The following is a 16,583-nucleotide window of genomic DNA, read 5'->3' on the forward strand; positions in this document are numbered from 1 at the left end:
GTAAATACACGTGTGTATAAACATTTTAGGTTACGTCCTCTTGAAATTAAAGGTTTGAAAACTGTTTTACAGAGTTGTTTGTTTTTTTTCACTTGAGTAAAACCAAAACACAGTAATTCACATGCTTGGTGTTTCCCTATTTGACAAAGGAGAAACAACAGGATTTTAATGATCTCTTATGACTAAGATTGAATTACCTCCCGTGCTGCTATTTCGGTCCCACAACAGAAGTATTGCCTTTCACTGAAATCCCCAAGTTGTAAGAGCATTCAGATCTGTTCTGTGGATCATCTTTGTCATACAACTATTGATTATTTTTTATTTTATTTCCAAGCCTTTCAGACTGAAGGGAAGCTATATTTAATATTGGATTTTCTCAGGGGAGGAGATGTATTCACGCGATTATCCAAAGAGGTAAGTACCTAAAATTTTATCTCCACTCAGTGTTAGGGGTGTTTTGGGCAGTATAGGGTTGTCTTCTATAGCTGTTTCCCCTTATATATCTTGTCATAGTCAAGTTTTTAATAACTTTTCTGGGCACCCCTTACTTATGTTCTAGAATATATTCTGTAACCTTAACAAACATGATTGTGTAGTGATTAGTAACCTCAGTCTTAATTTCCTATCCATAAAGTACAGTCCTTTTGTATAAAAATGTTGTTGCTTGGAAACATAACTGGAGAAAAATCAAGATTTGGCAATGAATGTGTAGTTCTCATGCTTGTAGTTAGCTTAGGTGCTCCTGGAAGCCTACATCTCTAAGAGGTTTCTGCTGCATTGTAAAATTTCATGATGCTGTAATACAAATCCTGAGGCTTAATCTCACAAAGTGTGAACATCGAGGTTTTTTGAGGCCACTCCCCTTCATCTAACATTGACATGCAACTGGAACTTTAATTTTACATTGCTATTTTTGTTTTCTGGAGAGAGAGCTTCAGAGGAAGGAGCATGATACAGCCTATTGTTTGTTTGTTTGTTTTAAACATGTCATTATTTATTAGAAATTACCTTAAGTATTGTGAACATTTATGAGACTTCTTTCTGCAAACCTGTCACAAAGATCTAAATTTTTAATGGCAATTTCTCAACAACTTCACAGTGAGAGAGCTTTTCAGTGTTTTCACCAGTGTAAACACGTTTATATTGCTCATGCACAAGAAAAGCCACTTTCTTAAAGGAGAAAACTGGGTATCTGGCTTTTTTTTCATGACAAGGGGGGAGGTGGTTGGATCCCTAGTATGTAAGGACATGAGCTACTTTTTTAATCTTTTACACATTTTGTAAAAATAAAGCCTTAATTTAGGAACAGGCAAAAGAGAAGGACGAGTTTAAAGGGGTTTTTGTTTTCCTCTTTTATAAAAAGTTGACCTTGGTAAAGTGGTGAACATGTCTAAGAATTGAGCTCAAAAATAATTAACCTTGAGGCTAAAATGGAGGTTAAAAGCTTAAACCGACCAACTTGTAAAGGGCTGTTGCACCAGTGAGTAGGAAAGAGGTCAATCTCTGCTTTGATATAGGATGTCTAATTATAGAGGAAGTTCTGGTATAGCAGGAAGAATTATTCTTTTGCACAAACACAGCTGGGATTACTGAGTATGTTGAATAAGGGGTGCAAGTCTATCCAAATAATACTAGCGAGGCAAATATATATATATATTCCCTTTGGGAATAAAGAAGTAATAATTGTCAAGTTGTTCACTGTTAGATCTCTACATGTTTTTTGTAAGACCTCAGTTATCTTCTATGAGGGCTCTTAAAACACTTCCTGTGTGTATAGATTAAAAAAAAAACAGGCCTTTTTATTTTCTGCTGGGAAGACTTTTCACAAATATGTGGTAAAACAAAGGCAGTGGTGGATGCACATGAGGGTAAATCCCCCATGGAATTTCATGCTTTCCACACAAAGATTCTTTGAAATTCTTTTGGTTTAGGATGAAGTTATTAGAACACTTTTGGTCTTTAGATGTTAGTGTGAGTATGAGAGTTTTGGCTGTGGAGGTGAAATGAGTATATCATGAAGTTTTCAGTGGTAACACTTAAACATGATGCAAGTCAACTTCATTAATTTGACACAGAAAGCAATTTGAAACAAAATTATTATTGGGAGATTGTAGCTTACTGTTGATTATGATTGTATTCCAAGATTTGCATTTTGGCTTCTCAGAAAAGCAGTGATATCCAAGGTTTCTTCTTGCTCACTTGGATACACATGAAAAACAGCATCAACGTTGCTCTAAAAATGAAAAGTGAAACTTTGTGTAGCTTAACAGCTTCATTGTTCATGCAATGTTAGTGCCTGTCATTATGGAAGTCAGGAATATTCCTGTTGCCAGTAGAACTGATGACATATGTGCAACTCAAAGCGTAGATGAGTGTGAATTCACAGTCACTCAGCACAGCAGTCATATACTAAATTTTATGATGCAGTGGAAAACAGTCTGTATAGGATTGTGGCAGAAGGAGTGCTGGTGGTCAAGAAACAAATATAACTATTAAATGTATTACCTTCAAAATTAGCTAATTCTGTGCAGTAACTGCTGATGCTTTTGTTAAAAGTACTGCAGGTAGTTCATCTGTTTACTTAATGATCAGCATATGTCAATATATCATTTCTGTTAGGTAAATTCATGAATTATGAGTTCATAAGGTACTTCTAAAACTTATTTAGGCAGAGAGGACTATTTTTTTAGATTGCAGTTTTAAAAACTGAAGACAAGATCAGAAGGTAAATCTATACAGTTCTTATTAGGTTATGTTTACAGAGGAAGATGTGAAATTCTACCTCGCAGAACTGGCCCTTGCTTTGGATCACCTTCACAGCTTGGGAATTGTATACAGGGACCTGAAGCCAGAAAAGTAAAGTAAAATGTATTTTACCACTCTTACGTGTATTTTGCTTCTTGCTTTGCATTTTTGTTTCCACTATAGTGATGTAAATTAAGCAAAAAATACTTTTGTTAGACTGTGTAAACAAGCATCATATGTAAAAAATAGATGTCGTTTAAATGTAATGATACTGGCTTGTTAATTTAATAATAGAAGTTGATAATGAAAACTGTTACCTATTATATTTTAAATGTTGTATGTAAACATTCCTCTTTATGTGTATTGGTGAATGTGAATTTTAATTTTCAGCATTTTGCTTGATGAAGCAGGACATATCAAGTTAACAGGTAGGTAACACTTATAACACTTTCTAAACATATTTCTGTGTAAGTTTGTAGTTATAAGCCTAAGATATGTGCAGCAGGGGCTGGAGGGTGTGCAAGCCAGTATTTAGCTTCTTTAGACATTGATTTATTGGACAGACTTTTAATGATAAATCTGTGTCTCTTCCCTGTATCATGATTATTTATACAGGATTCAGTATATTTATTGCAGTGTTTTACATGGAGACTTTGATGGGTTTGGTTGTTTACCAGATCCTGATGTCTACACAGCTTCCCTCAAAGTTAGTTTGCATGTTGGCCACTATTTGCATAGATCAGGTTGCAGTGGTAGCAGCAATATTGCTGTGAAATAGAAGAAATGTAGTTGAAAATACAAAATTAGACACGGAATGTGTTTTTTTAGAGGAGCTATAGTTCAGGTGCTGGTATGTTAGTAAGTAAAACTGTCCCCTGTTCGGGTTAGAAGCTGAGCTGGATCAAGATTTACTGTGAAATGTCCTTTAAATGAAGATCAGGAGGTTATAGACCACATGCTGAAGTTGCTGATTGTGAGACTTTTTTTTTTAAAAAAAAAAGGGAGCAGGGTTGCTTTTGGGGTAAAAATTGTAGTGCTCAGTAGGACTTCTGGAATATTATGGCTTTTATTCATTTCTGGATTATCACTTTTAAATGGTTCTAAAATTGCAGAAAGATGTTCTATGAGGAACAATTAAAATGCATTTATTCTAGGAAGTTATATATACAAAAGACTCACTTTATGGAAACCAAATTGCTATGAATTTCTGAAAGCTTTAAATTACATTTAAGATGATGTTTTTGTGTTACAAGTTTCACTATATGTTTTGAGCTGTAGATACTGCTGTAAAATTCCAAGAGAAAATGAAGCTTTTTAAACTCTCAAAGACTTGATGGAATAGTGGTGATGGGTATCATGTTTATAACATGCTGAATTTTTAGTATTCTGCATGGTGTATTTAAATCAAATTCAGTCCTAAAATCTTCACTTCCTTCTGGAACTGGAATGGATAATTGATGGGGTTGTTGATCAGCAGACACTACCCCTTTGAAAAAAGAGACACATGAGATCTGGGTTATTTTCAAGGATTTGTGTATTCAGTGACATTGTTCAAACTAGGGGGTAAAAAAAGTACTCTGGAAATAAAGTGAGCAGATATGCAAGACTACTGAGCTTGAGTCAGGTTGCAGAACCATGTTGTCTTACATAACAACAATATTTTTAGGCTGATTTTATTTATTCATCATTCAGTAATACTAGACCATGCAGACTGTGTTCTTTGAAACTCATTTTTAGGTCTGTCCAATTTTTTTCAGGAATAAAGCAGGCAGCAAGCAAAACAAATGAGAACTTTTTATTACCTTAATGCTCTAAATGTGTCATCTTTCAAATAATGAGTTATTCAGAGTAGAAATATTGATGGCTAATCATCAGTGTAGTATGACTTAAAGAATGGGTTTGGTGGGATGTGGTCAGCTAAATGTCTGTAATATCTCTAGTTATCTGCAGTTTGTTCCATGAAGAGTTGGGGTAATTACATAGTGTTCCTGAAAGCAAACAAAGAAAAGCTGTCAGCACTTCAGTTTTGAAATACCATGTACAGTAATGTTGGGGTTTTTTTGAAGTTCTTTACTGGCTGTGTTCTTGTAATGCTGTTGTTGTAGACTTTGGACTCAGCAAAGAATCAGTAGACCAAGAGAAGAAGGCCTATTCTTTCTGTGGTACTGTAGAATACATGGCACCTGAAGTGGTAAACAGGCGAGGGCACAACCAGAGTGCTGACTGGTGGTCCTTTGGTGTTCTCATGGTACTGTATGCTTCTTTCCTTACCCTGCTTAAGGTCACAAATACACTGCAGATGTCAAAGTCAGCGTGAAATGATGTCGTTAGAATAAGCTTGTCCAGGTCATATTTCAACTGCTTGGAGAAGACAGGATTCAATCACTGAATTGCTACTGAAATAGCAACTAATCTGAATAAAATCTACCTGCTTAGCCCTCTAAGGAGTGCTTACCAAGAACCTTAAAATCCTGTGTAGTCCATTAGTAGGTTAGAACAGTCTATGAAACTTGAGTCTGCATATTTATTTTGCATGTTACTTGATAGTAAAGACTTGGTTTGCTGAAATATTAATTGCATTTTTGTAAGAGTAAGACTGGTGCATGAATACTGGAGTAGTGAAATAAGCCAGTAACCACTGGCACTTCCACCCTTGCTGTGGTGTGTTAGAGCATCAGGCTGAAATAGCCACATTGGCATTAAAAGTCATGTACCTTACTAGAGTTTTATTATTCTTGCTGTTATCAGAGTATGGCAGCATCTAAACTTGGTTCTGGAAGGGATTTGATTTTATTTTGTTCTTTTCAGTTTGAAATGCTTACTGGTACACTGCCATTTCAAGGTAAAGATCGAAATGAAACTATGAATATGATACTGAAGTAAGTATATCTCCTTGTTCTTTGGAAAGTCAGAAAATGTATATATATTTTTTTTAAAACATGTTTTTACAGCTTGTTATAACTCCTTGTGCTTGATGAGCGTTAAGCTAGAACAGGAACAAAAAAGTCAAGCCTCCCCCCCAACAAGGCTTAGATCATGGACCATGCAAATACTGTTAAGTATCTGCAGGAATTAAAATCCTAGGGATCAACTTCTGTTTTCATTGTGGCTGTATAATAAAGATAAAAACAGTGGAGTGAATTACAGCAGCATTATTTACCACTCCTGTGGTTATGCTCTCCTGCTACTGTTCCAGCTTACCTTGTTTTGTAAGCAGTAGTTAATCAGGTGGTGCTTTGGGTAGGTATCTCTGGAGGGTGCACTTAAGTGCTGACACTTCTCATTTTCAGTTCTCTGGGTTACAACAGAAGCTGTCTAACCAGACAAACTGGGTAAACTGAGGATTAGTTAAGTTGTTGGGTAAACACATTCCCATCTTTATTTGTGCTTAGCTAACAAAGAATTTCCTTTAGAGCCTTCTGCCTTTTGGGGGGTGATAGGTAGGAAAGAGGGTAAGAGTGAGAGAGAATCTCCGTTCTTTCCATCATCCAGCAGTTAGAACTTCCCTCCAGTTTATAGCAATATTACCTGGGAAAGTGGCTGGATTAGATCACTGGCCTCAACTCAAAGTGATCCTCTAGTTCTGGAGAAGGATTTCTTACCTTAGCAGAACTGTTTTAATAAAATAATCTTGGTAAAGCCAGTGAGTTTTGTGTAACAGCTTAGTGAGCTACTTCTTGAAGCTCTTGCTTCAAGAGGTGTTTTAGCCATCACTTCAGGGGCAAGTAATTTGGGGTTCTGTGTGTCACTTCTGGTGTTGATTGTGGTAGTTTGGTGGTAACTTGCTGGTGACATGAAGAGTGCTTTGAAGATACTTATATATTACTGAGATAATTGTTTAACTCTGCCTAAAGCTTGTTTTGGGCACTTGAGTGGGGTTTGGGGTTTTTGGTCTGGTGGGTTTGGGTTTTTTTAGGGTTTTTTTTGTTTGTTTTTGAAAACCACTGTATAATGTGGAACTTAAAAGCTGCTGAAGTAAATGTTTACACCTCTACAAGACTTTGAAATAGATCCTTGTACATCGAATTGTGTAGTGAAGTCTCTGTAGACAATTTTTAGTACATTTTTACATTTCTTCCCTTGTTTTCTGTTTTCCTTTAGAGCAAAACTTGGAATGCCTCAGTTCCTCAGCCCTGAAGCACAAAGCCTTCTGAGGATGTTGTTTAAAAGGAACCCATCAAACAGATTAGGTTGGTTCTTGTATTTGGATCTTTGAAATAGAAATAGTGGAGTTGATTATTTAAAGAGAGTAGTTGCTCTCAAGCTCTGGATGGCCAGTGAGGTTTGGGTTTAGATACCATTTCTTGTCAGCCTGGATCATGGCTTCCTCACTTTGGCTGATTAATGATGACTTCCTTGGGCCAGTGACTGTTAGCAGTGAGCCAAAGTTTGGCAGTGTCAGAGCAAAGAATATTGCCCCTTTGTGTTCATGGGCTTCTTATACTGTGTTTGCCTCCCTGATAAGGTGTACACTGCTTAATTGAGTATTTCACATCCTTGGAATATTTCTGTATTTACAATTCCCTCAAATAATCATGTCTGTGCAAATTTTTTAGAAATTAACTAATTTTTAGTGCAATCTTCTTCAAAGACTTTACCCAAAGGTGTTTTAAATACAGTATTTCCTTGTTCAGGAGCTGGTTCAGATGGAGTTGAAGAAATCAAGAGACATCCTTTTTTTTCTACTGTTGACTGGAATGTAAGTGCAAAATGATCTGAATGATGGAGCTGGCTTTTAATTTTCTATGTGTAGCATTATAAGTATTTGCATCTGAACAGGGGCCAGTAAACGTTGCAGCACTGCTGACTTACATTCTGGCTCCTACTGTAATGTTACTTGGCACCTGGTGCTGTAGTATTTATGGGATGGAGAGTATTCATTACAAATAGTGCACTTTTAAAGTAATTAAGAGTTGCAGGGTGCTAAAGCTTCAATTGTCTGTTAGAACATTTGTAGTTGGGAGTGGATGCTGGTGTTCCCTGTGTGCAAGAATCCTCCTCCTAGTGAGTGTCTGTCTAGTGCTTCCATGCTGGGCACACAAACTCACTCTAATTCTCTGACTTCTTTTGAGTTAGCCACAGCACATTTCTGTTTTGTCAGTCCTGCTCCATTCACAGCTGAAGTATTGACTCTGGTGCTCTGAGATGATCAGAAGTCTCTACGAGTTCATCATTGCTTCCTTCAATTTTTAACGAGCACCTTGATGCTTTTCGTTTTCTCTGAGCTATTGAGATGTGTGTCCCAGAAACATTCACAAAATGTAAGATGCTCTATATCAAATAAATCCACTCTGATGGATTTATGAGATCCACTCTGATGAAAACTCCCTTGCTGTAATTCCTACAAAAGCATAGACATAACAAGAGATGATGCTGTGCTGACAGGACTACCTGCAATGCCAGCCAAGACTGTGCTCAGCTGTTTCTCTAAAGCCTGTTACCATTATCCTTCTCTTTATCTCTTCTATTTCCTTCTGAGAAGGCAGTTTTCTAGCTGTGTTTAGGCAGCATCTGCCACACAGTCCTGATTGGCAGGGTAGTTTTCAGAAGAAGCAAAACTTCACTGTTTCTATGAGTACACTTTGTACAAGAAGCCTGTGTTTCTTCTTATGGCTTGATCACTTTTTTTTGTGAGGGACTGATATGGAAATAAACTATTTTTTATTCTATTTTTTCTATTTAACACTGTTTTATATTTGTTTCTTTGTGGTGGTGTTGATGACCACTTCTGTACTGAATTAATTCTGAAGAAATGATGAGATACAAGTCCCCTCTTCCTTATGTGGGGTTTTTTAAAAATACTTTGCATGTTCTTGTGTAGGAAGATTAAATGAAAAGAACTGGAGATTTAGATAACAGAAATTTAGGTGAGACATTAGGAGGAAGTTCTTCACTATGAGGGTGGTGAGACCCTGGCCTAGGTTGCCCAGGGAAGCTGTGGCTGCCCCATCCCTGGCAGTGTTGAAGGGCAGGTTGGATGGGGCTTGGAGCAGCCTGGGCTGGTGGGAGGTGTCCCTGCCCATGCAGGGGGTTGGGACTGGGCGATCTTTAAGGTCCCTTCCAAGACAAACCAGTCTGGGATTCTATGAACTGCAAAAAATAGGTCTGAAAGGATGAGAGAAATGGGAAGAAAATGTTCTCAGAACTTCCTTATCTTTCTGTGGGGCTTTGACATCATTTGACATCAAATTTTCTCTTCCTTAACTGTAAATAGGACTTAATGGTGATCTGGCACCACTTGGGCAATGCATTTTTCTAAAGCAGGTAAAGAGGCAAAAAAGGAGGAGCAGTTTTCTGCTTGCCTTTCCTTCCCCACGACTTAGTTTAGTAAATGAGGAAAAGTCTGGAATAGAACTTGGAGAATTGGCAGTTCCTTGCAAGAGGAACATGCCTGTCACTTGTGAGAGGTCCGTGTCTGGGACCCAGAACAGAAAGGTCCAGACTGTGTTCCATGTCTTTGCTTGAGGTGGGTTTAGTCAGGGTTCTGACAAAGCAGCAGTGACCCAGGGCTGAGGTGATGATGGAAGGTGAGATGTGCTGGGGCTGTTTCATGTTCTGAGAAAGGCAAAGATGAGCTAGTGATAAACAGCAGCCTGCTGTCCTGGTTGTAGAGGTACAGAGCTGAGTGGTGGGGCAGATTCAGAAGAATTAGGACAAAACAGCTCTCTGTTGTTGGACTTGTTTCCATATTTCCCATAGCAATTTAAAGGTATGTGAAAGTAGCTCAGTCTTTCCATAGATATTTGTGGTTCTCTACTTCTATATTTTATTCACTCAGAAATCTGCTTGAAGACGAAAAATAACATTTGAGTTACTTACCCTTCAACTTGGCAAAATTACAGCACCCATGGAAGTTTCATTCACTCTTAACTATATGATTTTGTCCTGCTTCAGAAACTGTTCAGAAGAGAAATTCAACCCCCATTTAAACCTGCTTCTGGAAAGCCTGAAGATACCTTTTGTTTTGATCCAGAATTCACAGCGAAAACACCAAAAGGTAATTGTGCATAGTTATAAATTGGTGTGGTTTGTGGGACAAGAGGGGTCAAATAATTGTTACAACAACATGCTTACTGAGAAAAATCCAGTGTCCAGTGGAAAAAAATCCAGGGAAAAAGCCAGAAAAATGAAAAGGAAATGGTGTAGTGCTTTGAAGGAGGATGTTCTCCTCAGCAGGTTTCTATTTTGAAATATTCTGCAAAACTTTGATTCTCCAATAAAAAAAATATTAACAGCTGAGTTACGGTTTTTAGTTGTGGTTTAAAGTCAGCCTTGGAGTGTTTGGAAGGGAAGTATTTCACACCAGAAGTAAACTAAATTGGATTGCAGCAGTGATTATTTTTAAGGTCAGTATTCCACTGAAAATGACTTGCTTTAAGTAACTTTCTTGAGCCTATTAGTATCATTATTAAAATTTAATCTTAAAACTAGCATTGTAATATTTCTTCATCGAGCAGCTCCTCTCACTACCCATACTGAATTTGAATTTTTTCCAGAGCAAATGGGATTCAAAAGTGGGAAAACATGGGGAAAATGTGCAGTGGACTGGGTACCTGTCCTACTACAGCAGTTGCAAAGACATCCTAAATAGTTTCAAGAAGCTGAGAAAAATTTATCTTTAAAATATCCCTCAGATTATTTCACAATGAAAATTTCCAAGTAACTGAACTTGGAAAGAAAGACAGCAAGTGAAAAAACACCTTCAAGTTTCACTGCAGGATTTTTTTTGGTGAATTTTTTTCTGTACTGCTGCATCCAACTTTTAAAACCACTTGTCACATTTGTTTGGAGAATGGCTGTGGTTCCAATAGGCTACACAGAATTGTCAAGCTGTGCTTCCTGTGACATTTCAGTGAATTCTGACCTGCACATAATATAGTCTGAGGGAAAATTGGTTCTAGTTCTCCAGTAGTATTACTAATTGATTAGTCTTGTTTTGCCTCCCTTCTGCCTTGCCAGCAACAAGATAAATCACTGAAGTAGCAAAATCTGTGAACAGTCTCCTTTGTTAAGCACTCCTTGAACACAGATCTTAATTTCTTTCTCATTAGTGTTGTGTTTCAGTAAGCTTCATCCTAAAAGCATGTGTTCATACATTAGTTCCTGCAGTGTTTTGTAGCTTTACACCACAGCCAGGAACACTTGCTTTCTCTGTGTTATTGAAGTGAGAGAAGACAGATAACTGACCCGAAGTCTTACTCAGCATCTGGTGCTGCTCTTGTTTGTTTGGCTTCCTTCAAAATGTTTCTTCTAACATCTTCTGAATGTTAAAAAAGCCTTGCTAGGATTAAGTCATGCTAATCAGATGTGTGTGCAACTAGATTCTCCAGGAGTCCCACCGAGTGCCAATGCTCATCAGCTCTTCAAAGGATTTAGTTTTGTTGCAACTACTACTGTAGAAGATCATAAAATATCACCACTCACCAACATACTGCCAATAGTACAGGTAATGCTTGATTTTCTTGGGGCAAGTTCTTTGACATGATAAAGATTGACGGACAGTTAGTGTTTACAGTCTGTTCTTTTTGGTTGGGGAGGCAATTATAAAATGGGAATTATGGAAATGCTTCCATGGGGTATTTTTTTTTTCTTTGTTTCAAAAAGCCAGTTTCTGTCTTTCTGGAGGCAGAATTCAAAATAGAAATCACAGGCAAGCAGAAGAAGCTTTTGCTGTTGGAAGCAGTATTGTGGCAGTGTTGTGTTGCTTTAGATGAGGAATGTGTTTGTGTTTTAAAGCAACTTCATGGCAACAGTGCACAGTTTACTGATGTCTATGAACTGAAGGAAGATATTGGTGTTGGTTCCTACTCTGTCTGCAAGAGATGTATCCACGTAGCAACAAACATGGAGTTTGCTGTGAAGGTACTTGGAATAAATTTCACTTTGACAGTTCTGAAATTATTATATAGTAGACTTGTAGACTTAACTGCCTGCATTTTCCAGTTGCTATAACTGTTTTCATGCTGTGAGAAATGAAAAACGCTGTTTTCCTGTATTTAAATTGTGCCTTGGCTTCTATAGCTCTTCTTAAGTTATGGCCTTGAAGGACTGGCTTTGCAATGACACTCTTGAAGCTTGGAAATACTGTATGAGGGTGAGAACACCTGCAGCAAAATAAAATACACAAGTGTGGCACTGGGCTGCAGGAAAGCAGTGACCCTTCAGCCAGTGCATTGCCTGTCCTTGTCCATTGGAGCAGAACAGACTGCATTAATGATACAGTTTTAACTGGTAGCAAGGATGGAGCAAGAAATGAATAAACAATGGGTTGTGAAGCTGGAAGATGAATTAGTCATGATTAGTAAGAAGTAACGAACTCTAGAAACTCTTGTAATTCTGTTGAAGTGATAATATGAACACAAAAATTCTGTATTAAACAACCTTTGTTTAGCTAAGCTGTTTTTCCTGTTGCTGTATTTTGCAGATAATTGATAAAAGTAAGAGGGATCCCTCGGAAGAAATTGAGATTCTCATGCGTTATGGACAACATCCAAATATTATTACTTTAAAGGATGTATGTACCTCTTTTTCTCTGCTACCTCTTACTATACAGTAGTCAAATATAAATGTAGGCAGCCCATTGGGATTCGTTAAATTCCTTTTACACAGTAAGATCTATTGGGAGAGCAGAACATAGAGTATTGAGTATTTCAAAATAGGACTTTGACTGTTAATAAACTTGAAGTGAGAAATGCTGCAAAGGTTAGAAATGCCCTATTTCTTCTTATTTCAAATGAGTAGCTAGTGTGTTGGTAAACTGAATCTGAATAAGCAGTTGCATGTGGTCCTGTGTATGCAAAGTGCCAGCAGCTAAAACTTCCCATGGAGGGGAAGAGCAAGAGGGAGAGGTAGGGCTGCTCTTTAAAACAAATGGACCTAGAGTAAAAAAATAAGTTTCAAGTCATGAGTTTGCAGTCATTTTACCTCAATGTTGCATGGCAAGACACACAAACTGTCTTATACTTCATGCTCTAAGGCTTCTGAATTTCAGAATTCAGTTTTTCAGTCCTTGCCTTTTGTGCTTCATGTTCATATGGGAATAGGTGAAGAGTCCAGGCTGTGATGTTCGCGTGTGTCAGGCTGTATAGTTATTGATGTTATTTTTTAATAAATACGGATTTTACATATTTACATATTGTTTTTACATCTGGATGCTCCTGTTAAACTTCTCCCCAGGTGTACGATGATGGTAGATTCATATACCTTGTCACTGAGCTGATGAAAGGAGGAGAGCTGCTTGATCGCATTCTCCGCCAGAAGTTCTTCTCGGAGCGCGAGGCCAGCGCAGTGCTGTACACCATAGCCAAGACTGTCGACTACCTGCACTGCCAAGGGGTCAGTGCTTCCTTCTTTCCCATGTCTTGGAATTAACAAATGCCTTTGGTTAGGTGCTTGGGTTGGCTTGGTTTCATGGCAGAAGAGAAGAACATTTCTGAGTTGAAGATTTTTGGGGTCTTCAGGGAAGCTGAGGAGGGACTTTGGGCAAGGGCTTGTATTGAAGACAAGGGGGGATGGATTAAAACTGGAAGAGGGAGATTGAGGTTGGACATGAGGAAGAAATTCTTTAGTGCGAGGGTGGTGAGAGCCTGGCCCAGGTTGCCCAGGGAAGCTGTGGCTGCCCCATCCCTGGCAGTGTTGAAGGGCAGGTTGGATGGGGCTTGGAGCAGCCTGGGCTGGTGGGAGGTGTCCCTGCCCATGCAGGGGGTTGGAACTGGGTGATCTTTAAGGTCCCTTCCAACCCAAACCATTCCATGATTCTGTATTTTATGGCAAAGGTGAATACTATAAACAGCTCATCCTGTTCTTCTGGCAAACCATTTTTGGTCTTCTACAGTTTATGAAAGAGCAGTTATTTTTTCTCTTATGCTTGTTGGCCACTGGTTCTGTTCCTTCCAGCTGCATTATGAACCAGGAGGCTGCTTCATGGCATGACCTGAAATAGAAGTCTTTGCTTGAAAGTTACAGAATTGTGTAGAACTGTTATGAAGTATGTCAATCTAAAGAGTAGCCTTTATAAATTGTACATTATGTACAAACAAATGTGCCTGCAGCTTCTGAATGACAGGTTTTAAAATGTCTTTGTTTAAAGGTAGTGCATCGTGACCTTAAACCTAGTAACATTTTGTATACGGATGATTCAAATAATGCTGATTCTATCAGGATTTGTGACTTTGGATTTGCAAAACAACTTCGAGGAGAAAATGGACTACTTCTAACTCCCTGCTACACTGCAAACTTTGTTGCACCAGAGGTACCTTAAGCTGCCCTGTGCTTTCTTTAAGCTGTTTTTGGTGTATCAAGTACTTAAACTTTTAAGCAGTGCTTAAAAAATAAATTCTGCCACTTTTCCTTAAATAGAATTATACATGTTTTTTAATCATTGGTGTATATGTTTGTTATAAACCTGCTTTAAAAATAGCGGAATTCACCCTCAAAAATAAGACATAAGCCTGTTCAGAATCTTAAGAGATGATGTTCTGGGAGCAAGAAATACTGGTGATCGTTATTGTAACCTATGTATGGAAAAATAAGTACCCAAACCTCTGAAATTATCCTGAGATTGATTTACCTCTTCTTGGGCTTTGTAGTGATAACTATTTGGGGTGTTTTTTTAATATATGAAAAGTCTTTGACACTTTGTTTTCTAGGTTCTCATGAGGCAGGGATATGATGCTGCTTGTGACATATGGAGCTTGGGTGTTCTTCTTTACACAATGTTGGCAGGGTGAGAAAGATTTCTTAGCTTTTTTGTTCACCTAAAATTCCATCTTGCTTCATGAATCCAGGCTGTCATTAGAATTGTCAGGTATTACCTCATGGGTTTGAATGACAAAAAGGCACTGAACAGAGAGCTAGGAGTAAATGAGTGCATAAACCAGGCTTAACTTACAGGTAGGTTCAAGGATTCTCCTATAGTGCGTGACTGGAAGATGCCAAAGACTCCTCAGTTTCCAGGAGAGAATTTAGTCTGTAAAAGTATGTGTTGGTTTTCTTCCTTCTTCTGTTTGTCCTCCCCGCATCAGTACCCTTGTAGTCCACCTTCTTGTATCTCTTGCCACAGGCCTGAGTCCTGGCTCTTTTGTAGAATACACTGGCTTGTAACCTTTTCCGTTTCCTACACCTCTAAGATGTCATTAAGTGTTACAAAGTGCTTAGTGGCCAAATGAGAAAAGGTTTTATGAATTCTGCTCTAACAGGAAAATACCAGATTTTTTTTGTCTTATGGATAAATACTGTCTATTGGAAACTTGATGATTTTGTACTTCCACGTGGAAAATCACCACCACTGCTAAAGTTTTGTCATCAAAACTGAGATTGCTGTATGACTGAAGTGCAAGTGTGCAGATATTGGGCAATATACTGTCTGCACACTTAAGAAGTGTTGCCTGGACAAAAGGCATGGCAGGTCAACAGCACAGGGTAGGAACGGTCCAGCTGGAATTCCTGTCTTTCCATTTTGTTCCTCTTAAGCTCGGCAACTGAAAGGCTAAACTAATGGGCTGGGTTAGTTCCTGAACCTCTGTGGGTGATGCTGGTAGATGTTTCCTCTGTGCAGAGCTTTCAGAGTACTAGGAATGCTTTAAGCTTGCTTATTATTGTTGGCAAGCTAATTGGAAATCCTAGGGGTATTATGATGTCACTGCTTAATCTGAGTAAGATTTGGGTTTTACAGTTAAAATAACTTGGTACTAGCCTGTGATTGTAGGAGATGTCAGGACATGGTAATGCTGACATTGTTAAAAAGTGTATTGAAGTGATTCTAGTTGGTCTTCAGATTTGTCAATAATTGATTCTTTTGAGTTCACTCCAGGAGGATTTGTCAAAAGTAAGCTAAATTTATGGGAACCCCTTAAACTGTTACAAGCCTCCAAACCCTGTGATGTTGTGGTTTAAGCCTCCCAAACTCAAGGAAAGAAACTACCAAGAAAATGTGGTTGAAGCTTTTCCCCAGGTGATAGATGTGTGTACATTGTCCTCCTTCTCAGCCTAATTAAATGCCCATACCCTAAACATGATATTCCTCCAGCTTTCTTGGGCCGTTCTGTTAGGGTGCTCTTCAGGTTTGGATTGCTTGACATGTTCTGGTAATCCACCATAATTTGTGTTTATGAATCACTTCTATTGAACTTGAAAGTCTGCACTGATTAGAGATAATTAAGATAATAGTTTAAGACATCTTTTTAGTCTGCATTTCCTGTTTATTCTACTTGATTAACCACAATGATAGGAAAAAGAAAGTAATACAGTTCCAGAGATAAAATGCTGATCTCAGGAGTATTTAATAGTATATTGTGTGTTTCTGTCAGCACTGGGATATCTCCTCAGAATGATTAATGAGATTTTACCAGTTTCTTGCAGCTTCTTGCCTATAACAATCATGTGTTTTTTTTCTTTCCACAGCTATACTCCATTTGCCAATGGTCCTAATGATACTCCAGAGGAGATCCTGGTACGGATAGGCAGTGGAAAGTTCTCTCTAAGTGGAGGCAACTGGGACACAGTTTCAGATGCAGCAAAGGTGTAAATTGTGTTTTGTTTGTTATTTTTGTAGAATTCCATTTTATATCTACTGAAATGGATAAAATAGACTGACACAGTTTGCTGCTATTACCTGCAAACTTTATTGCGATGAAGATCATCTAGTCCAACCTCCTGCTCAAAGCAAAGTTGGTTGAGATCTGACCAGGTAGCTCAGAGCTTTTTTCAGTCTGATTTTGGAAACCTCCAAGGATGTAAACTCAACAGATTGCCTGGACAGCCTTTTCCACTGCTGCAGTGAGGAGAGCAAGAACATCTTGTGTTCTGCTTTGTTCTCCGTCTCCATTCCTTTGGCCATC

General features: G+C 38.2%; 1 protein-coding gene across 7 annotated transcripts in view; it reads left to right on the forward strand.

The window, feature by feature from the left end:
- RPS6KA6 (ribosomal protein S6 kinase A6) overlaps window positions 1–16,583 on the forward strand; it is a 42,643-nt gene that overhangs the window by 17,867 nt on the left and 8,193 nt on the right. For all 7 annotated transcript variants that reach the window (XM_051630674.1, XM_051630671.1, XM_051630673.1 and 4 more), the window contains 15 exons: window positions 335–414; window positions 2,750–2,856; window positions 3,136–3,173; window positions 4,851–4,993; window positions 5,554–5,624; window positions 6,847–6,935; window positions 7,380–7,444; window positions 9,640–9,742; window positions 11,067–11,191; window positions 11,482–11,607; window positions 12,170–12,259; window positions 12,922–13,080; window positions 13,835–13,996; window positions 14,394–14,470; window positions 16,147–16,264. In XM_051630674.1, the coding sequence (XP_051486634.1) occupies window positions 335–414; window positions 2,750–2,856; window positions 3,136–3,173; window positions 4,851–4,993; window positions 5,554–5,624; window positions 6,847–6,935; window positions 7,380–7,444; window positions 9,640–9,742; window positions 11,067–11,191; window positions 11,482–11,607; window positions 12,170–12,259; window positions 12,922–13,080; window positions 13,835–13,996; window positions 14,394–14,470; window positions 16,147–16,264 (1,553 nt within the window). The remainder of the gene's footprint in view (window positions 1–334; window positions 415–2,749; window positions 2,857–3,135; window positions 3,174–4,850; window positions 4,994–5,553; window positions 5,625–6,846; window positions 6,936–7,379; window positions 7,445–9,639; window positions 9,743–11,066; window positions 11,192–11,481; window positions 11,608–12,169; window positions 12,260–12,921; window positions 13,081–13,834; window positions 13,997–14,393; window positions 14,471–16,146; window positions 16,265–16,583) is intronic.

The sequence above is a fragment of the Apus apus genome, chromosome 12, assembly GCF_020740795.1.
Source record: "Apus apus isolate bApuApu2 chromosome 12, bApuApu2.pri.cur, whole genome shotgun sequence".
Classification (NCBI taxonomy): domain Eukaryota; kingdom Metazoa; phylum Chordata; class Aves; order Apodiformes; family Apodidae; genus Apus; species Apus apus.